We start from the raw sequence: 22,953 nt of genomic DNA, 5'->3' as shown, positions 1-22,953 counted from the left end.
TCAGCTTAGATGGAGACTATTTCAAATTGCTCAGCATGAAGTAAGTGCAACTAGTAGAAGCCAGAAGATGACAACAGAGCATTACATGATTGTTTGCTTGCCTAGAGTGTGATCAGTTACTCAAAAGCGTTTTCTCCTCTTTAGACCAAAGCCTGCACCTCTAACACCTGAGTTACTCAAAAAAGTTTCAAGCTTGCCAGAGTCCTGGGACTGGAGAAATGTGAATGGTGTCAATTATGTCAGCCCTGTTCGGAATCAAGGTAAAAAAAAAAAAAAAACCTGAATGAAATGCTCTAGAGCTCCTTTGACATACTTTGTAACTTGCTGTTAACAAGAAGGTTTTGTCTAGTGTCTTGCAATTGACAGATTGCATCTTTACTATGAATAACCTGCAGAAACTGGGTAGAGTCCTGGCTGACAACACTGTGCCAAAAGAGAAGGTGGTACCGGCTTATCCAAACAGCAGTGTCTTTTGCTGGAGTGAAAGCCAATTACCACAGTGCCCTGCATAAAGACAGCTGTCAAGTTTTGTCCAAACAGTCTCAGTCATGGTTTTCTGCATGCTGACAGAACTGAGCTTTAAAAAACAAACCCATGAAATTTGTTTATACTGCCTCCAAATCTTATCGCCTCAGTAACTGTAGGAGTTACTTAAATGGCTAGTTGCAAGGGGTGTCAAGTCACTATGAAAAGTGTGGACATTGATAAATATAGAATACTTGCAAAAACTATTTTTTTTGCCATAAAAAACTCGCAAAAACTATTTTTTCCTTTGCCCCTGTGATAGGCAAGTATTTAGCTCAAAGTAGACTTAGAAGGATACCATTCTAGTACATGTTCATTCTATAGGGAGAGCTTTCATAGCAGTGTGATGTGAAATACCTGAATTGGATAGTTGTATACTGGAGGCCAGGAGGCAGACTTGGTTAATGTGTCCCTTCTCTGATCCACCATTTCCAAATAAATTTGCATGTACTGATAGCTGCCTGGTTGCAGCTTTGTGGGGAAGGGAACATAACATTAGCATGGTGGGGAGGGAATCACTTAAATCACTGGTCCCTTATTTATGGCTTAGTTCTTCAGCTGGACTCCTGGTAGCAGAAGAAGCATAGGAAGGTTTGAGGGAGTTCTAGCACATAAGCTGATGTGCAGCATCACTGAAAGATTGCAACAGGATATGCCACGGTCCTATGTACGTGTGAGTCCTGTACTATCTCCTGGTATGAGCTGTGAATATTCCAAGGGCTCTCTTGCCTTCCAGACAGCTGAACACTTGGTCCCAAACTTACCCTTTCTCCACTGTGTTGCTCTAAAGTTTCTTTAAAAGAGAACTAGTCTGTTGCTTCCAATAGTAAAGCTGCCTACACTTTTCCTGTAATTTGAGAATCCATGCTGATTATGTTAAATTTCGGGGGAATTCTGCTCCATTAAATAAGAACTTTAGCTTTCAGGCTTACAAAAAAATACCCCAAAACCTACAAAAGATGACCTTGTACAAAATAGTGCTGACATACTAATATACAAATTAAGTCTTGCTTGTATGGTTTTCTGAGGCACTGGATATCAATGCTTCATTAAAATGATGGTATTAGAAAGTCTGAGCTGTATGTCATTAAGATTATTAGATGACTAATTAGAAAATGCCATGGGGGAAGAAGGCTGCAAGCAGTAAGATGCCAGTTGTGTGGCATATGCAGAGACAGTTGTATGAATTAAAAGATCATGGCTTCCCAGATCTCACATGCTGGTGGAGTCACTGCTCTTTACCTAAGGAGGAAAAAAAATACAGCAGCTGAAGTGGACAAGAATTAAAAGGGAAATGTACAATTGCTGTAGACTACCGTGAGACATGGCAGGCTTTGTGCAACTGCGGTTGTCTTGGACTGTAATACTTAGTGCCAGCCTGTTAGCATCCCTGCTAGTATTTCCTATAGGCAAGAAAGTAAAGGTTGAGTTCTCTGGTTGTTTATAGAGCAGTAACTGCGCCTTTGAGCCAAGAGGTGTCATTTTTGAAGATAGCCCTGTTGTTGCTCATTATCAGCTTTACTGGGGGAAGAAGAGGAACCTACAGACTTCGTTAGCTGTAGAATGCAGTTCCAATTTCTTGCTGACTTCTTTCTGCAAGCTTTTTCTGCAGAACAAAGTAGGTGAAAAGCCTGGTCAGCTGATTCTTCACTAGGTGTTCTGCGTCTCCTTCTTACTCCTCATAATGTAACAGCCCTTTGCAGAAGAGTGACTGGAATCCGATGTGGCTGAAGCTTTACTTGACTCTGGAAGAGAGTTTGTGAGAAATCTCAGAAAAGCAACTGCTCTTGCAGCTGTGTTGGCTCTCTGCTGATATGGTGTGGTTGTCATGCTATGGGCCTCACAAATACCACTGTGGTAACAGGAAAGAAGTTTAGCAGCCATCCCAACATCTTCAGACCAAAATGGTTGTGTTAATTATTTTTTTTTTACATTTTTGCACACAAAATGCAACGAAGTGTTCTGCAGCGTGGCCTAGCTCAGATGCTGTGACTGTACAATGAGTGGGAGGTACCTTTCACTGCTTCAGTTTGCCCTGCTGGGCAAAGACTGTTCATGTTCAGGCTGATTTTGCCCCTTCTCTTCAGAGATACGTCTAACTGAGTGAAGGTGCAATTTCACAAAGTCTGGCTTTTGTAATAGCTCTGCTTTTATACACCTACACAGTTCAGGAGAAAGTATTTTGTTTTGTTCCTCAAGCCTCCCTCCTTTTCATAGCTCTGCGATATTTGACTTTCCTGCTGTCAGGAAACAAAAGAAAATCAGGCACCTTGGTGACAATCAGTAGATAAAATAGGACCTGATCCAAGTAATTGTCCTTTCCTGTGATGCTTGTCATTCCACTTCCAAAGGTTTTTAATGTGTTACAGGAAGCTCCTAGGGAGTGAAGAGGCCTAAAACTAGAAGCAATACTAAATTTTGATGCAAAAGTAAGGAGACTTAACTCTCTGCCAGGAAATAGAAGGGAGATTAAGCTGCCTCTGAAAAGCCAGTGTAAAAATTCTATACCCTTGGGAACTAAGGAATGCTGGGGTGAATCCACTATATTAAACCTGCTATTTATACCACTAGACTCTCAAAGTCAGTTATTTTAGGGGCAGTGCTAGAGGTGGAATACTTCTTCAGCTGGAAGTTACAGCATTAAATCCACTGATGGGTCGAAATAATCTAGAACAATATTGTCAGCATTCACTTAAAATAGTTCATTGCCCCTTAGCATATGGGCTCCATAAAGGGTTATAGTCTGAGACAGTAGGTTATGAGCCTTCTCAGCCCTGCTAATGTGGTCCCTCTAGGTTCATTCTGAAGGAATAGCATAGCTCTTCAGTAGTATCATTTAAGAGCATTATATTGTCTCATATTGAATAAGCTCAGTGTTCCCTCAAAAGTTATTACAACTGGTTCTTTTATTTGCATGCTTAAGAGCTAAATGTATATTTAAAGGTTTTGCTCTATCAGCCTTCAAGTTCTAATCACTGTCTGGTAGGTTTTGACTTTTTTCAGTGGACTCCAGCAAGAGTTGTACCTGAATGCAGGTGACTTGCCTTGTCTGTGTTCCTGACTGCTTTTTGTGGTTCCTTTTTCTTCAGGCCCATGTGGCAGCTGTTACGCATTTTCTTCCATGGGCATGCTGGAATCAAGAATACGTATCCTCACAAACAACACTCAGAAACCGATCTTTAGTCCTCAGCAGGTTGTGTCTTGCAGCCAGTATTCTCAGGGTAAGTACACTGGTGTATACAAAGATAACTTTCAGTAACAATAATGCTGCAGAAGGACACTGTATATTAAAAACTTCCATGCCTTCCTCATCACTCACAATTTAGCTTTTTGTGAAGTATCTGGCAGGCTATACTTTATAGTACTTCTTTTCTTGAAAGATTGCAGACAATATTGCAGAGTCGTCAGCCCACCTGACTGTAAGGACAAATTGAACCAGGAGTAGGTGGCCTCATGCTCAGGATGTTAGTGGATTTTAGGTAGATCTACCTGGAAGATGGGGAATATCTAAAGAGTAGGGCTAAAAATATAGCTAAATTGCAATGCATGCCTACAAAAAGTGGAGCCAAATATCTTCCCAAAAGCATATTCAGAGGGAGGAGGAGCATATGGGGAGGGTGAGACGAGCAAAAGCAATGACTGAAGCTTTCCAAAGGACAGTACCTGTGTTAGTTACATGCAGTAAAACAAGACCTGTTCTAACTGCTCTTCCTGATGGGGAGTGGCAGGAGCAATCTGATGAGAAGGTGGTCCATGCATTAGTGTTCACAGTATAGCTCCCACTGATGTGAATTTTGTCTTGAGTGTTTCAGGAAGCTAGCGATAGCTGACTGAAATACTAGGATTATCTGAGGTCACTGCAGTTTGTGTTCAGTACTGTATCCAAGTATTCCAGAAGATTTGAGTGGGACAGTCTCCCACATCAAATAACTCCTCAAGGGAATAAGCAGGTACTTTTTTTTTTTTTTTTGTTTAGGTTGTGATGGTGGCTTCCCATACCTCATTGCTGGAAAGTATGTCCAAGACTTTGGAGTGGTGGAAGAGGACTGCTTCCCTTACACAGCCCAAGATTCTCCATGCACTTTCAAGCGCAGCTGTTACCACTACTACACTTCTGAGTACCACTATGTCGGTGGCTTCTATGGAGGCTGCAATGAAGCCCTGATGAAACTTGAGCTTGTTCTGCATGGACCGATGGCTGTTGCCTTTGAGGTTTATAGTGATTTCATGCTTTATAAAGAGGGGATCTACCATCACACTGGTCTGCAGGATGACTTCAATCCTTTTGAATTGACCAATCATGCTGTCTTGCTGGTGGGCTATGGTACAGACCCAAAAAGCGGTGAGAAGTTCTGGATTGTGAAGAACAGCTGGGGCACCTCGTGGGGAGAAGACGGTTACTTCAGAATCCGCCGTGGCGCTGATGAATGTGCCATTGAAAGCATTGCAGTGGCTGCAACTCCTATTCCAAAATTATAAACACAGAGGTCTTCATCCATCCAGTGCCTTGTCCCCAGCCATAAGAACACACAGTTTGTTAGAAACTGCAGATAAAATCTGTCCCCTAGCTTGAACAGGGAATCTTTAATGAAATTTTCCAGAACAGAGCAAACAGTTTCCTAGGTAAGAGGATGAACACTGTTAGCTCTGCTCTGTGCACTGAAAGCTTCCTCTCAAGTCTGACAGTAGATCACCTAGAACGCAACGGCTGCTTTGGTAAAGTGGTGATAGTTACTCATCACTGGATATGCATCTTCAGTCACCAGTGGCATTTTCTTCTATGGACAATCTTGAACTTCAGATCTGAGAGGGAAGCATCTGCTATGATAATCTGTAACGACTCTGAAAGGACACTGTAGTGCCTTCTCAGAAATCAGGAAGTCACTGCAATTTAGAACATAAGTGTGTATTGGGGAGGAAATAGGCAATTACACTGATTAAAAGGAAATTTTAAAGCTTTAAGTGTCCTGCGAAAACTGCATGTCAAACCCTATGACAGTAAAAATCAATTCTCTATTTCAGGCTGTTACTAAATGTTCTAGTTCTGGGTTTTATTGCTGTGCTTTGCAACCGATCATCTTGGAGTTCAATAAAAATTACCCCACTCCTATAGGAGTTTGTATTTGTGGAAGTAGTTGGTTCTTTGAGTGCTTATCTTAAGTTTTGAGCTTCCTGTCAAAACTTTTTACTTTAGCAGGATTTAAACTGCTGGGGAAGGAGGATGAGAGGGGAGAGGAACTAGGAATCATTCAGCTGAGGCCAAGATTCTCTCAGCAGCAGCAAGCAAAGTTGTCCAGGAGTCTAGGAGTCCTTGCTGTGGATATGGGACAATTCATTGAGTAAATTGGCTAATTCATAGAATCACAGAATCGCTTTGGTTGGAAAAGACCTTTGAGATCATCGAGTCCAACCGTTAACCTAACCCTGCCATCCCACCACTAAACCATGTCCCTAAGCACCTCATCTATCCTTCTTTTAAATACCTCCAGAGATGGGGGACTCAACCACCTCCCTGGGCAGCCCCTTCCAGATTCTGACAACCCTTTCTGTGAAGAAAATTCCCCACTAATGCTGCTGAAGTCCTCTCTGCTAATCTGTTGCCCTGTTTCTTTCAATTATACAAGGTAGAAAAATAGAACTGAGGGGGATTGCAACACTTGGAATTCAATGCTTCTTTCTAGGTGAAACTCTGCTGCAACACAGTACTTGGTTAATGTAGCACTGGTCTTTGCTGTTCTTGACATGCCTAAATAGGAGTGGCTTAGAGGCAGGTCCCAGTTTCAGGGGGAGAAGATGACTTCCTTGGTAATCTTCTGTTAGAATAATATGTGGCCAAAGTAGTTAGTATTTTTATATACAAAATGCAATCTTACTTTTTTTTTTTTAGGATGTAGGGACATTTATAAAAGACAGAAAAATAAAATGGTTGTCTGTAATCAAAATATCCCCTTGTAAAATAGAGCATATTAGCTAGGTCAGAAAGCCTGTGCATGCTAATGCTTTTGTACCCAGACTGATTCACTGCTAACTCTGGTTTCCCCTACCACAGTGCATTATGCATGTAGATGTATCTTAAAAAAAGTTGATCTCAATTTGGACCTTGAATATGAAATTTTGAGGGAGAGCCCAAGCCTATTTAAAAAAAACCAGCAACTCCTTTCTATATCCTGAACAATACAGGCAGCATGTGATAACCAAAGAAAAGCTGGAAGCTTTGACTACAGCATGAAAGAATAAAACATAGTGGGCCACCCCTTCTGAACAGTGAGTTTTAAGTGAAAGGGCTCGCACCTTGTTTGACTGAGAGCCAGGGTACCTGGTGTGATGAGAAGAAGGCGTTGGGGAGCGCAGCTCAAGCAAGCTGAGGTTTCTCTGCTGGTTGCTATGGCTTTGGATGTGCTGTAGGCTGAAGCAGTGGGTGAGCATGTTTAGGTTTCAAAAAAAATGAGCATTTGATGGCAGCTGGGAAGTTACTAATGACCAGCAGGATTAGGAGGTGGTCAGGTGCAGGACATTAACAGAGCATCAGTTTTTATCAGTTCCCTCTGAATGGCAGGTGGGGCAGGAGGAGAAGTTGAAGGCTTTCTGTGCAGGCTGTAGAGAAACAGGCATGTGCATATGCAGAACTCTTCTGTATCTGTAAGAGGAAAGACGCTGACATGCACTTCTGCCAATTACTCCTAATTGCTTCATTTGGATCAGCTGACTTCATCCAGCAGATGCTATTTAGCATGAGATGCACGAGCTAAATTAATATCTATCTCTCCTAGTAACGTCTCACTAGGCTGATGGTTTAGCTCTTTCTTCACCAAGCACATTCTGCTCCTTGCACTTTAAAGGTGTATATGCATGTTTATACTTGAAGCGATCCCTGGGACCTCTGACTGACCTCATTAAATAGAGAATATTTTTAAGGGCTGTGTGGAAAGGCTGGTATCACTTTAGCAACATGACAGGTGATAAATTTTAAGTACTGTCATAAGCACCACAGATATTAAAAGTGATATCTTTGCCCTAGGAGATTTCAGAAGTTTGGAAAACATTTTGCATTCTTAAAATGTCCAGCAATTCCAACCCTGATGCTCTGCATGCAAGATGGGAAAAAGTTCCAAAAATATTAACTAACTGTACAGAATTCCTATGATTGTATTTAACAATGGAAATACAATATATACAGCATGGATTTTTTAAAACCTCATTTAATTGCCATTTGTATTACTCTCTTTACTTACTCAACACTTGTGACAGTAATATAATACAAAATGATGGCCTCTTCTCTTGTTCTGCTTAGCATTTAGCCAGAATAAATAGGATTTTTGGTCTGGACTGTACATGGGATTCCCTAAGACTTTTCCTCTCATTAGCATTGATGACTGAAGGAAACTACAGTGTCTCAGAAGGTAAATCTTCCTGAAAGCAGCCATGCTGTGACCTCGGGGAGGCCGTTAATTCACCTGGAAGCTGGGATGCTCAAAGCAACAATCTCCTGACTTGTGGCTCACTACTCAGCTCTTAGTCCCGCTGTGCCACTTCTTGCTCCCAGCCCCACTTCTGCATCAAGGCTCTGGCAAATCTCCTGAGCCCACTTAAAATCCTGAGCCTGTTCTGGGACACTCTCACCTCACCCTGTAAGTGTTTAGGCATAAATAGGAATACGGCAAAAGCTGAACATTTGCAGATCGGGTAGGTCTGCAGCCTGCACTGTTGCTTTACACAAAGATTTCCTTCTAAATCTTATATATTAATAAGGCTGCTGAGGCTGTGAGTTTTGCCACTCAGTTCTGTTTCTCCCTCCTTTTCTGAAGCCCTCTATTAACCTTGGGATCATATGCACAGGTTTAAATTTCGGGAGGATAATAACTGCAGGAAACTGCATCCAGTTGTGTATGCGTTGGGGAGGGGGGGGAAGCAATTACAAGAGATTGACTAAAAGGCCAAATCAAATACATAAAACTCAGCAGTGGGATGATAAAATATAAGCAATGTGATGCTTTTTTTCACAGAATGTATCTATTTTCTGTGTGTGCTGCCCTGAGGAAAGAAGTAGAAATAGGGTGATTGCATCTTCCTAGTTGCTGGGGGCTGATTTTTCAGCTGTAACATTGAGGGGGTGATTATTTTTTTTTTCGCTTTTAATTAAAGAGGCTGGCAAAACAGAATTTGGTGTTAGCTCTATCTTATCCATTAGGATTGTTGAGGTTTGTAATAGCAGCATTAAAACTGCTCCAAATGGAAAATGCATGGGACCATCTGGGTGTGGAAGAACCAGGAGGGATGACAGGAGATGGGCTGTAGGAAAGGCAGGTGCCGATAGCACCTGGGTTGGTGGCATATTAAGTTCCCAGCACATCTGCTGGAAATCCATGAGGACACCCAGAAAAGGTAACAAAGGCAACCTATAGCAAGGGACATCCTAAAAGAAGGAAAAATTTTAAAAAAAAAAAAAAAAAAAGGACAGATTACCTACATAGGTGATTAAGAGGTGATGTCGAGAAGGAAAGGACAGATCCTTTTCAGCAGCAGCCAGGTAAAAAGATTAGATACTTCATTAAGCAAATCCTAATGCTTCACGGTAGTGGGAGAGAATGGAGAAGCACAAGAACACAACCATTTTCAGATCCAAAACAGTACGAGAAAGACTCATCCAAAACCAGTGCCTGGAGGCTAACGTAAGGGTGAGGAGGTGATGAGGGCTGGGTAGCCAGCATCCCTTTTCCTTCCTGTTGCTGCAAGGAAACCTGGCCAGAGCGCTGGGATCTACATGGGTATAGGAATACAGGCTATCTGAACACACAGCACGGCACTTGTAAGAAGGTGGGTGTGAGAGTGTTGCCGTATGTTTTAAAATAAAATCACTTTCCCCCACTACAGGTCCTGCACTGAGTTTCGCTAGGCTGCTGCTACAGGGAAGCAATGTTAATTAATTACTGCAAAATCTCTGGCTTAAGAGTTCAACTACAGGCCCCCAAGTACAGGTCCCTTCCTCAGCATTAATTTGTGTGGTGTTTTGAACCTATGGCCAATCACATATGGCAAAGCTTGTGTTTGCCTTCTAATTCATTTACAGCCTTCTCTGCAATCCCAGTTCCACAAAGAAAAGAGATGTTGCCTCTGCCACCACAGGCGATGGCCCTCTGTCCTAGTTTCGGCTGAGACAGAGTTAATTTCCTTCCTAGTAGCTGGCATAGCGCTGTTTTGGATTTAGTACCAGAAGAATGTTGATAACTCACTGATGTTTTAGCTGTTGCTGGGTAGTGCTTAGAATGGCCAAGGACTTCTCAGCTCTCAGTTCTGCCAGGGGCACAAGGAGCTGGGAGGGGGCACAGCCAGGACAGCTGACCCCAACTGGCCACGGGGATATCCCAGACCATACGGCGTCGTGCTCAGTATATAAAGCTGGGGGAAGAAGAAGGAAGGGGGGGACATTCGGAATGATGGCGTTTGTCTTCCCAAGTCACCGTTACATGTGATGGAGCCCTGATTTCCTGGGGATGTCTGAGCACCTGCCTGCCCATGGGAAGTGGTGAATGAATTCCTTGTTTTGCTTTGCTTGCATGCCCATCTTTTGCTTTCCCTATTAAACCGTCTTTATCTCAACCCATGAGTTTTCTCACTTTTACTCTTCTGATTCTCTCCCTTGTCCCATTGTGGGGGGAGTGAGCAAGCGGCTGCAGGGTGCTTAGTTGCCAGCTGGGGTTAAACCACGACACCCTCTTACACGTATTATAGATTAAGTAAAAATTCATCATTGGGGGCCCGGTTCCCAGTGGAAAGAGCAGCTGTCTCATTGCTAAAATGACTTCCAGGATGGGTAGGGGTTTTCTTGTTTGAAGAGAGTGCTAAAACCAGGATAAAAGTAGTAACAAAATGTAAAAGGCTAAGTCATCCAGGCATTTCTGAATTACTTAGTGTTTTTTTCTTATTTTGTAACATAAAAAGCTACAAAAAGGAAAGATTTTAAAAGAATAAAGCTTCAGCTGCTCAGCAACATGTCCTGGCTTTCCTTTTAAAGAAATAGATATATATATATATAAAAAAATAAATAAACACAAACAGAAAGTCCTTTTTTTCTCTCTTTTTTTACAGTTCAGAACATGGCCAAATGTCCCAGTCTGGAAACCCTTCAGCAGACGAACTGAGATCCAGGCAGTATTACTAACCCTCCTTATCTCTAACCTTCTCTTGTCTTGCCTGTGGAGATAAGGCTTCCCGGACCAGGCCTGGCCGCCATCCAGCGTCTGAGCAGCGTTCAGCATGCGGGAGCCTTTCTTGTTGAGCCCTGACGCGTTATGCCAAGAGCAGGCTAAATAATGAGCAATAAAAGTGGAAGGAGCTCAAGCCCGGCACTCCTTATAAACACTTTTATTGTGTCTTATTGCCTTTTTAAAGTCTTGTCTCTGGGCAACAGGAAGAAAAGTGGCTTCCTGGCTGCTGTTTTGGGGTCAAGTGGTTCTTTCTGGCAGAGCAAGGGAGTTGCTCCTTCCCTGGAGCATGAGTGAAGGTGGTGGGCAAGGGGAGACCTCTGGAAGGAGAAGCAGCAAAGGGAGACCTTGGAAGATGAGGGGGGACCAATCAAAAGGGCAAAAGACAGCCAATACAGCCAGGCCTCAGAAAGGACAGCAAGAAAAGGTCTTCTCTTGGTGTCCAAGGTAGACTTCATGGAGCTTGCTGAGTGTGGGGAAAGCTTGAAAAGTTGCTGCAAGCAAAATTAAAGAGATGTAAACCTGTGCTGCAAGGAGATGGTGGACATATTTTCATCTCTCTGAATTCCCCAAACCATGTATTTGTTCTAAATCCTGTTGTACTAAAACCTACCATTAACATCCCAGTTACTTCTAGTGCTCTGAAAAAAGGTGCAGTCACATTAACTTGATGTGGCCAACAGAGGAGTCCTGTCCTATGGTCAGCTCGATGCCTGGTCCTGCTCTTGGAGGAACATGCAGACCTACATGCTCCACTGAGCCGTTGCATGACTGAAAGCAAAGGGAGTTTGGGGGGCAGAAACTCTGATATAACCTGGCTGGAAAACACCAGGTGAGGAGCTGGGTCTGTGCTCAAGAGACCACTCCATTAAACCTTTCATCAGGCAAAAATGTCCACTGCTTCTATAAGAAATGCTTGCTCTGAGCAGGTTATGGCTTTTCTTGATGTTTGACATTTGTGACAATGTTTTGCAGTTGGTTTGCGTGGGCTGCACGAGGGCAGTATTCGGCCATCGCAGCAACATCGTCACCACATGAAGGCAGCAGAAGTCTTCAGTCAGAACGGATCATTCCTTTTTCTGTGTGGGGCAAGGAGAAGTTAGATCTGGGAAAACATTATGGGGTTTGGTTGTATTAACGAAAAATGAGAGCCTGGTTCTGGCTGAGTACAGATGAGGGTTCTCAGCTCTGCTATGTTATTAATAAAAGCTGCTGTAACTGGGGACAGTACGAGCATATAGACAGGCTTAGCTGCTCATGCAAGTGAAATGCTCTGGCAATACATTTATAATGTGCCTTGAGAAATGATTTTTTTATTATTATTAACAATAGGCACTAATATATTTCTGTGTAAAAATGTCCAGAATCATTCTACTTTCTTAGGAAGAAAAAGGGGAACAAAAAAAGCCTTTTTTTTTTCCTCAAAAAAGCCCCAACCCTCATCTCTGCAGGTATAAAGCAATTCCTTTCTTTCTTGACCTTTCTCTTGAAGGGAGCAATAATAATGTTTCAGTGGCTCCTGTGAATGGCAGTATGATGTGTCCCTGAACGGTAATAGGTATGCGGTTCAATATGCCTCTGCCTCTCTGCAATCAGTAACGGGGGAGAGGTTGCTGCTTATTTAGAAATTCTCTAAACTAGGTCATTACTCATGTTGCTCTTCCATCTAAATATTAAGGGTTGGGCTGTGGTAAGACACAGCAAGCATCGGTAATGACTGGGTACCACTGTGTCCGTCTGTGATCCTGAATCTTGAATAACCATGGAAAAATCTTCAATAAGCTAGAGTGAATTTCTGCAAATACTAAATTGTCACTGGAAGAGAGAAAACAGGGTGGAAGTTCAGGAAAAAAATCTATAATTTTCGAGCACTTTATTCTTAGGCAGATAAATGTTACTTACAATGAGCAAATCCTGACTCCCTGAGCAATGTCACTTGGTTTCAGTGCAACCGTTCAGGCCACAAAACATCAGACTCTGTGAGTAGGAGTGTAGGAGCTGCCCTCCCATTTCGGGTAGACAGTTACCCACTGGCAGCAGAACTTACTGAGCATCCCAGACAGATGTTGAAAATTGCCATCAGCACTGGGTGTTTTGCACAACTTCTGTGCCTTTGGCTTGTGTTTTCAAGATTAAGGTTTGGGGGTTTTAAGAGCCTTTTGTTGGTGTTTATAATAATTTTCATAAGTCTGCCAGCCTTTTTTTTCTGTTTCTGAGTATGGCTTGGTTTGGATCAATACTTTCTTTATAAAACTCAGTGGGGTCTCAGGAAAAGGAAGCTGATGGCACTGCTCATTCCAGACTATTGCAAGGTGGCCAAGCATGCTCAAGATGCCACAGAAGTGACCAGAAAGGCTACCCCTTCCCAAATGGATCATTCATAAAACTCTCCACACCTTCCCAACAGCAATTCTGTTCTTGCAAACTTGTTTTGGGACATTGTTCCTGTCACCAGTGGTGCAATTTTGATGGCATTTTAGCCTCTAGTTTCTACGTGATGCATCCAACGCTAGATGTTGTAGAGTTTTATCCAGCTAGCTGAAGTCACTGCTCGCTGTCCCACAGCTCAGCTACGCTGGATGTAGCAGCACCTGCGGCTGAGATGAGGCCCGAGGATATCAGTTTTCCTTCTCCTCATCGCCTGAGTCCCAAGTGCGTGTTTGATTTTCTCTGAAAGGAAAGACTCTCTTGGACTGAACAAAAGACTTGATACGTGAGTACTTCGGGATGTGATCCGTTGGCTGTTGAAGGGTTTAGTGATCCTCTTTGTAGCCTGCCATAGAGAGAGACTAGAAAGAGAAACACAGGTCAGAAACAGGGAAAGGGCGTTGCTGCAGACATAACAGCAGGTCGTTCCTTACCATCTCAGCACGTGTCATTTACTAATAATGACGTTTTGCACAGATAAACTGCCTGGCATACCATAGCATTTTAGAGCCCCCATGCTACTGCATGGCTCACCTTCATGCCTGTGAAGAGGAATCTCATAATTAAGCATCTCCTTGTGCATGACTTCTTTTCAGCCTCTTCAGACACAAAATGTACTGACAACAGAGTATGAATATGACTTGACTGCAGCATGAACTAGTCTACAAACCCATTGCACCAATACTCTGATTAATGCAGCATATTGGTCAGCTACTAGAAGCCTCTGAGCTCTTCTTCTAAGATACCCGGAGGTCTTCAATTTCTCTGACTTGGCAAGGTACTGTGAATACTTCATGTCTTCCATGAAATAGTCAGGACCACATAGGATCAGGCCCTCTGGGTATTCATGATTTCATGCCTAACATTATTATATAGTCTATTCTAGTACAGTAAAGCTCTTGGGAGCTCTTCTGTGCACCCCTTCCCCCCTGAGACAGTTGCAGCAGGAGACAAATGAGGCAAAGAGGATTGCAGCTGACAGTGCCGTATGAATAAATTCCATAATTTCTCATACAATGAGCAACTACTGTAAGGCTCCTAATCCATAATGACTTAAATAATTTAGAAGGACCTGCTCCTTAAACTGAATCTATTCCTGAATGTCTTTTTTCCTTGGTTTTAGAAATATTCTTACATATTATGACCTTTCTCAGCCATCTGGAAGAAGCCTCAGGTTCACAGGCACATGGGGGACTTCAGTCACCCCAATATCTGTGCAATATCTGCACAGCAGGGCACAAGCAACTCAGGAGGTTTCTGAAGTGCATTGATGGCAACTTTCTGACACAGGTGGTTGAGGAGTCGATGAGGGGAGATGCTTTGCTGGACCTTGTGCTTACAAACCAGGAAGAACTGTGTGGCGATGTGAAAACTAGGGGCAGCTTTGGCTGCAGTGACCACAAGAGGGTGGAGTTCAGGATCCTGAGAAGAGGGAAAAAAAAGCAAAAACAGGGTTACAAGCCTTGACTGCAGGAGAGCAGACTTCAGCCCATTCAGGGATCTGCTTGGAAGAATTGTCTGGGAGGCCCTGGACAGAAGAGGGGTCAAGAAGACCTGATTGATTTTCAATAATCGCCTTCTCCAAACTCAAGAATGGTCCATCCTCAAGTCCAGGAAATCAAGAAAAGGCAGCAGGAGGCCTGCATGGATGAACAAGGAGCTCCTGACTAAAGCCAAACATGAAAAATAAATACAGAAGAAGTGGAAGCTGGAAGAGGTGACCAGGGAGGAATATAGACTCACTGTCCAAGCCTGCAGGGATGCCCTCGTAAGTGCCAAGGGAGCTGGCTGTTATCATTGTGAGACCACTCTTGATTGTCTCTGAAAGGTCACAGTGAGCAGGAAAGTTTCCTGAAGACTGAAAGAAAGCAAATTTCAATGGTATCTTCAAGGAGATCAAGAAGGAGAATTCAGAGAATTACAGGCTGCTAAGCATCACCTTGATCCCAGGAAAGGTGATGGAGTAATTCCTCCTGGAAGCCATTTCCAAACATAGGAAATACAGGAGGTGATTTGGAGTAGTCAGCATAGATTTATGAAGGGGAAATTATGCCTGACCAAACGGATAGCCACCTATGATGAAATGACTACCTGTGGACAGGATTTTGATGCTGTCTCCCATAACACCTTCATAGACAGAGATGAAGTATGAGGGGGTTAGGTGAATGGGCCATGAGGTGGATTGAAAACTGGCTGAATGACGAGGCTCAAAGGGTTGTGATCAGTTGCACAAAGCCAGCTGGAGGCCACTGACTTGTGCTGTACCCCAGGGATTAATACTGGGGCCAACACTGTTCAACATCTTTATTAATGATCTAACAAGGGGGCAGGTTGCACCCTCAGAAAGTTTGCAGATGATACGAGGTGATTGATACACCAGATGGGTGTGCTGCCATTCAGAGGGACTTTGACAGACGGGAATTGGGCAGAGATGAATCTCGTGATGTTCAACAAGGGGAAATGCCAAATCTTGTAGCAGGAAAGGAATAACCCCAAGCATCAGTGCACACTGGGCGCCAACCAGATGGAAAGAGCTTTGCAGAGAAGGATCTGGGGGTCCTGGTGGACAAAAAGTTGAACCTGAGCCTTGCAGCAAAGACCAACATCCTCCCGAGATCTATTAGGCAGAGCATCATCAGCATGTCGAGGGTGGTGACCATTCACCTCTAATTAGCACTGGTGAGATGCACTTGGAGTGCTGTGTCCAGTGCTGGGCTCCCCAGTATGACAGACAAGGAGGCCCAAGTCCAGCAAAGGGCCACAAAGATGACTAGGGGCTTGGTGCATCAAGAAGAGGCTGTGAGAGCTGGGACAGTTTCAGCCTAGAGAAGAGAAGGCTCATGGGGATCTTATCAATGTGTATAAATACCTGATGGGGTGAGTAAAGAACACAGGCAAAGGTAGAAATGCCTTTTAAAGAAAAAAGCTTTTTACTGCGTGTGTGGTCAAACACTGGAAGAATTGCCAAGAGAGATTGTGAAGTCTCCATCCCTGAAGATACTCAAAACCAAATTGTACATGGCTGTGAGCAAGCTGCTCTCACTGGCTCTGCTTTGAGCAGGGAGGTTGGACTCCATGATCTCCAGAAGTACCTTCCCACCTCAGTGATTCTGTTATATTCCAAATTATAGTGAATACAACTTACAAACTATATTCCTGATGAACTTTTATCAAGTAAAGGGAATATCTTTTGTTGTTTTGTCCCATGGTTTAAGTTTGCTGTTTGGGGACCCAATCCTTAATGGAAGTTATTCAAGCCAATGCACTTTAATTTAGGATCTATTCTTATCCCTGCCATGAAGTTTGTTCTGCTGGGTGAGCACCATTAGAGACTGATAGTTTCCAAGAATCAGACATGAATGAGACAACAGTTTTGCTAATGTGATTCAGCCCCATTCTTAAAGAAGATTTTCTCTGTGGAGGACAGGGTGGATTAGTCTCTAAGCTCCTGCTGTGAGGTTTGCATATGGACCCTCGTAGGAGGCCATGATACAGATTACTGACTACCAGAAACCTTCTAGCTTAATTTAGACATACATATCTGTAGCACTGTAACTGTTCGTCCTCATCACACTACCTCATCACAGTACCCGAAGAGGGTTAAAACAGCTGCACTGTCAGTTCGGTCCAGGCTTTTGTTGGTAGCTCCATTGTAGCAACCCTGCAATGAGTGTGATGGTTCGGTCGCAATGAGTGTGATGGTTTGGTCTACAACCTCAATGAGTGCTCTTACACTTCGTTTATTGAATCTGAGACACCATAATGTTCATTTGGAGCCATTGCATTGCAGACTAATTCTGTGCTGTATGGTGCTTTCACTGCTGTCTGGACACAGGGACAAGCCATTTTACTTTTCCCAGAGCATCACTGACCCCCTGTTATTAGATTTTTCCCATGGCAGACATTCTGGTCATTCCCCTTATTGCTTTTCAAGTTGCACTGTGTTCGTGTATTCCCAGGTGACTGTTCAAATGCACTTGGTGTAAAATGCACTGCAACCCATCTAAGATTTTGCTACAGGCTCCAAAGGATAGACTTTGACTGATTTTATTAGGCTGTGAAGATCTATATGAAAATAATAATAAAAAAATCAGCCTTGAGAAAAGGCAATTACATCAAATTATTATTATTTTTTGAGTTTGACGGAATAGAAACCTATGTTTGCACAGGTAGCTAAAACCATATGAGGTGCCCTGAGGCATCTGTACAGGGCTGGCGGATATGGAAGGTATATTGAAATGTACAGCATGTAACCACGCCGGGTCCCTTTATCAGGCTAAGAGTTTGTAACTGTGAGAGCACCACAAACTCTCACTCTTTAAATACAATGATTCATGCGCTTATAGGCTGTTGAAATTTGGAATATCTTTGCCTGTGTTCTCACTGTTTCTCTGCCCTGAATTCTCTCTTGCCTTGAGGTCTGATCTTGCGGGATCTCTAACCCTAGAAATAGATCCATTGCGCTAGGGGGCAAAATTGTAACCGCAACCAGCAACTCGTACCTGTCTAAGACTTTTTAAACGGGACTGTAATTGCACTAGAGGGAATGGTTTTAGCTGGTTTTGAGAGATGTAATTCCTCAGATAAAACAGACACTGCCATAGACTATTCCTGCCATCCAGTCCTTGTTTTGTAGGACAGCTGGAGCATAATTGCCGAGAGGTAACACTTGGGCATGCCCATTAAGTGTGTTTGATGAGTCAATAGTAATTTTTAAATCAATGCCTTAATCACAAGAACTGTTGGAATGGAAGAAGGGAAAATCCAAACTAATTAAGTCTTTCTAATCTAAAAAAGAAATTGGGGAGAATGCACCATTTTGTTAAAACAATCTATTCCTTTATAGGAGATTATTCTTGCCATGACTGACCATTTCCCTAATGAAGTCAGTGAATATGCTATGACTGAAATGAGGAAGACAATGCATTAATAAAAGATGAACAGTCTCCTGTGCACCTAGCAACTTAGTATTTCGTCCATACCCCAGGATTAATTGGGATGTGGAAGTCTGAACAAAATGTGTAGAATTTCAATGTTTTGTATTTTTTTAAAGCAGAACATAAAATAATCTTCTATCATATTAATTTTTGTGTGTGTGTATATATTGATACATACATATATAGACATACACACACACGTGTGTGTATTTACCATTTCTCTGGATTATGGTTTCATTTATATGATACAATATTCAGTAAGACCAATGTGATGGCATAAGCCAATCCCTTCAAGACTTTGAAAGCTACCATCTAAGTATCACCCTCGATACTTAGATGGCAATCCTTTAGGTATATACTTTTCTAATAATTTGAATATGGACAAAACCTATTACATTGTCATTTCAATATCTCAGACAACATTGTCATTTTTAAAAGGTATGTTGGTAACAACTGTGATGCTCAGTCAGGACTGACGCCCTTTTCTGTGCTATATGCCATGCAAAGAGGAGTGATAAAATCAAGGGTGCATTTATGCTTTCCTTGATTCCTGTCAACATAATTGCATCTTCAATTTTATCACTTCTCTCAGAGAAAAAGATCTCTACTAATGATGGAGAAATAGTGAGAAAGAGGAGCGGCTGAGGGAGCTGGGGGTGTTCAGTCTGGAGAAGAGGAGGCTGAGGGGAGACCTTATCGCCCTCTACAGCTGCCTGACAGGAGGCTGTAGCGAGGTGGGGGTCGGCCTCTTCTCCCAAGTAACAAGTGATCGGACGAGGGGAAATGGACTGAAGTTGCGCCAGGGCAGGTTTAGGTTGGACATTAGGAAAAATTTTTTCACCAAAAGGGTTGTCAAGCATTGGAATGGGCTGCCCAGGGAAGTGGTGGAGTCCCCATCCCTGGAGGTATTTAAAAGAAGGGCAGAGTAGGTGCTTAGGGACATGGTTTCATGGTGGGATGGCAGGGTTAGGTTAACAGTTGGACTTGAAGATCTTAAAGGTCTTTTCCAACCTAAACGATTCTATGATTCTATGCTTCCTGAAAGTTATCACTGTAAAACGGGTTTCATTTTTATGCTGAGACCAACAGTCTGTAATGCCTTACTTTGACGGAATTGTCTTAAATGCTATCATTTACAATGGAGATGTGTAGAGTTTGTATCAATTCCTGCCAGTTAAAATAGAGTGTTAATATATGCATTTAATATTAGTATAGGTATTAAAATAGAGATAGAAGAGCATTGGATGACACTATCGTGGCAAATAGCATAGTGGATAGACAGGTAATACAAAAATAAAACATCATAGATTACATAATGTCATGTGGGATTTTAATTATTATTTACATTGATTTAATATATAAGTGAAGTTTAAAATGTATGTCTTTACCAGAGAAAACACAGACAACCAAAATATTAAACACTAAAATATCAACTAGATTGGTGGAATGTTTGCATGTTCTTATTGCCTGGGTGTTGTTGAAGGACCTGAAGCAGCAGAATAAGGTCTCAAAGAAACAATCTGGTTCTCCCAGCTTAACAAGTTACTCTGTGTCAGATGAGCCCTGCTAACTACCTACCTGTGGGTGGCAAATGCAAGCTAATATGGTTTATATTAACTGCCTTTAGCTGTGGTCTCAGCTAAGACAGATTGCATTGCATCAGCTCCAGGCTAACTGCGCTTCCCTGGACAGCTCTGCCTGCAGCAAATCACTGAGTCACAGTCACCTGGTTGTGTGCCCAAAGGGATCAGATGGCATCGTCAAACAAGTCTTGCAGTGATCACTTAAGCCATGACCAGCCCAAAGTATCTACCTTCCCCCACGACAGTGCTTATTGTTCTTGCAGCAGATCTGCAAATGAGCAGTACATCCACACCTCCCTGCCCCAGTGCCTTCAGATGACAATGAAGCCAAATCAGTACACACATAGTTCAGGACATGGGAACAGTCCTCCAAAAAGGTGGAGCAAGGCAAGGCTGAGGGCCTTATCCCACCTCAAGAGCATTCAGAAGATGGTGTCTATAAAAGCCAGTTCACCATGGAGTTAAGAGATCTGGGTGCAGCTTTCACTCAGCAAGACACTTCCGTAAGTATATGCTTCACTTCAGCTCAGAGGACCATCCCTCTAAATGCAAAGCCTCCTACATACTCACACCACATCATCTGAACACCTTGCTGACCACCTCGCTTGTACTACCATCCCACTACCATCCTTGGCTGACCTTGATTAAGCATATGAGGAGCTCATTGTACCAGGGTGTTGCTGGGGCCAAGAATTTAGCCAGTTTCAAAGACGAATTGGAAACTTAAACAAATAACATGATTATCCAGAGCTATTTTAGCTAATGCTAACAAAAACTTTGGAAGAGAGGTAAAGCCTCATGCTTCTGGGTGTAGGCCAATCTCTAACTACAATTACTAATAGCCTAAGACCTCCAGTTACCCAATATCTGCTCACAGGGATCTTCCATGCACTGTTCTCTGAGCACTGGCCATCAACAAAGAAGGATAAAAGATCAGATATATATAATTTCAACCTCATCCAAAACACCAATTACCTCATTTCCTAAATTGCTAAACCGTCTCAGCCTGTTCTTTTTTTAACTTCTAAAATGGAAAATCTTCAACTTTAGAGGGGAATTGTGAGTGCTTGGAAGTGTTTGGGTATTGGATCCTCTCTGAAAATGGCAGTGCTGTGAAGGTAAGAAAGATTCACAGACCACACAGTACCAGTAGCAACAATAAAAAGCTTGAATCATACAACGATAGCAACTGATTGGAATGAACTGGTTTGCTTCTCAAAGTGTAGTCTTTTATGATGTCCGTAGCTAACAAGGCTAAGCCCTTTAAAATTTTCTCCCCGAACAGAAGAATACAAGTGACAGCTTGGTTTTGCAAAGAGAGTTTATCTTATTGAAAAAAGGCCTCTTATTAAAAATAAAAAGCTTCAAGGAAAATAAGACATTTTTCTCTTCAAATTACCCATTTCCACGGTGTGTGTGTGTATATACACAAACTTTAAAGTTTGAGTTTAAAGACTGATTATAAAAGATTGCATAACATAAGTGTTCTGAATTCTTTGTCTATGAAAATCCAGCTTTTTGGATAGATGACAAATTTCTAATGCCATTTTAGTGCACATTTGGATAAGAACTCCATCAAAAAATATTTCAATAAGTGTAAAATGTGTTTTCATTTTATCAAGGTCATCGACAGCCAGCTAAACATGAGCCAGCGGTGTGCCCAGGTGGCCAAGAAGGCCAACAGCATCCTGACTTGTATCAGGAATAGTGTGGCCAGCAGGACCAGGGAAGTGATTGTGCCCCTGTACTCGGCACTGGTGAGATCACACCTCGAATACTGTGTTCAGTTTTGGGCTACTCACCACAGGAAAGACGTTGCATTGCTGGAACACGTCCAGAGAAGGGCAACGAAGCTTGAGAGGGGTCTGGAGCACAAGGCTGATGGGGAGCAGCTGAGGGAACTGGGGGTGTTCAGCCTGGAGAAGGGACGCTGAGGGGAGACCTTATCACCCTCTACAACTGCCTGACAGGAGGGGGGAGTGAGGTGGGGGTTGGTCTCTTCTCCCAAGAAACAAGTGATAGGACGAGAGGAAATGGCGTCAAGTTGTGCCAGGGGAGGTTTAGATTGGACATTAGGAAAAATGTCTTTACTGAAAGAGTGGTCAAGCATTGGAACAGGCTGCCTAGAGAGATGATGGGGTCACCATCCCTGGAGGTGTTCAAAAAACATGTAGACGTGGCACTTCAGGACATGGTTTAGTAGGCGTGGTAGTGTTGCATTCATGGTTGGACTTGCTGATCTTGGAGGTCTTTTCAAACCTTAATGATTCTATGACTCTATGATCAATAACGTAAAAATCATTCATGGATGAGTTTCACACAATATTAAAATTCTGGAGGTTTGTTATCAAAGCTGTTAGAAGAATCAAACACCTCTAGGCAATGGATAAGGTTCTCCAGCTAAGCTGCCAAGCTGAAACTTTCACTGTGTTCTTCATTTAAAATATACCGTCAATCATGTCAGTGGAATGATTTATTCAGATGTGTTCAATTGTTTGCAAGTTTGATATCACTTACTCCAGAAAACAGAGGACCATTGAGACACTGGCATTCATATGCTCTAATGCTGTTATGCTTTCATAACTTCTGATTATCGGAGTCATGGGATAAATCTGGATTTCTTGCATTTTAGAGTCAAGTTGTATGAAAAAAACAAAGCACGAGCTGTGTGCTGCATTCAGCAGATGTGAGCATGCTTATAGGTACAGACAGACAATCACAATTATGTTAATGAAACTTAAAAATATGTATCTATTATAATTAAGTTCACACAGCCCTCCTAGCATGGACACATGTAAAGATACGTTATGTTGCTATAACTGCCTCTTCTAGTGATACAACTGCATTCACACTGACTTACATTGATTAAAACCAAATCACATCCAAAGTTAAAGTCACACTGGTTTCATTTTTGCACTTTAATGGAGGCGTGAAACCTCTGAAAGGAGATTTCTGCTTTTTTTTTCAGTGACTGGCATTTTAAAGATGTCTAGAAACAAGCATAAGGTGATAAATTATCCCCAGGAAGACAGTGCTTTCAAAAAGTGTGTAAAAGTAGTGCACAGCAGAAATACTGTCCTTCCAGTGGGGAGCGAAACGGGGAACAGGACTGTTTCATGAATTTCCCTGCAAAGTCTTTAGTAGCCAGACTAATCCCAGACGCACCTCATGCTGACCTTTACACATGTACGCACAAAACTTTCTGGGAGACTTTCTTCCTCCAGTCCTTTACTTACTTCTCCTCCCAGCAGGACTGCCTGCTGGACCTGGTGATCCTGC

General features: G+C 42.6%; 2 protein-coding genes across 2 annotated transcripts in view; both read left to right on the top strand.

Annotated features, from left to right (window-relative positions):
* The window catches only part of CTSC (cathepsin C), a 17,886-nt gene extending 12,304 nt beyond the window's left edge, over window positions 1-5,582 (top strand). Inside the window, exons 5-7 of the mRNA XM_009641687.2 lie at window positions 145-260; window positions 3,615-3,746; window positions 4,502-5,582. Of these exons, the coding sequence (XP_009639982.1) occupies window positions 145-260; window positions 3,615-3,746; window positions 4,502-5,004 (751 nt within the window). The 3' untranslated portion in view covers window positions 5,005-5,582. The remainder of the gene's footprint in view (window positions 1-144; window positions 261-3,614; window positions 3,747-4,501) is intronic.
* A 14,734-nt stretch (window positions 5,583-20,316) lies between these two features.
* The window catches only part of RAB38 (RAB38, member RAS oncogene family), a 22,982-nt gene continuing 20,345 nt past the window's right edge, over window positions 20,317-22,953 (top strand). Inside the window, exon 1 of the mRNA XM_009641680.2 lies at window positions 20,317-20,348. The gene's annotated coding sequence lies outside the window, so the exon portion shown is untranslated. The remainder of the gene's footprint in view (window positions 20,349-22,953) is intronic.

Source organism: Egretta garzetta, unplaced genomic scaffold, assembly GCF_000687185.1.
Source record: "Egretta garzetta isolate BGI_Z169 unplaced genomic scaffold, ASM68718v1 scaffold137, whole genome shotgun sequence".
Taxonomy (NCBI): Eukaryota; Metazoa; Chordata; class Aves; order Pelecaniformes; family Ardeidae; genus Egretta; species Egretta garzetta.
The sequence above is the reverse complement of the archived record's forward strand: the minus strand, read 5'-3'. Positions and strand labels throughout refer to the sequence as shown.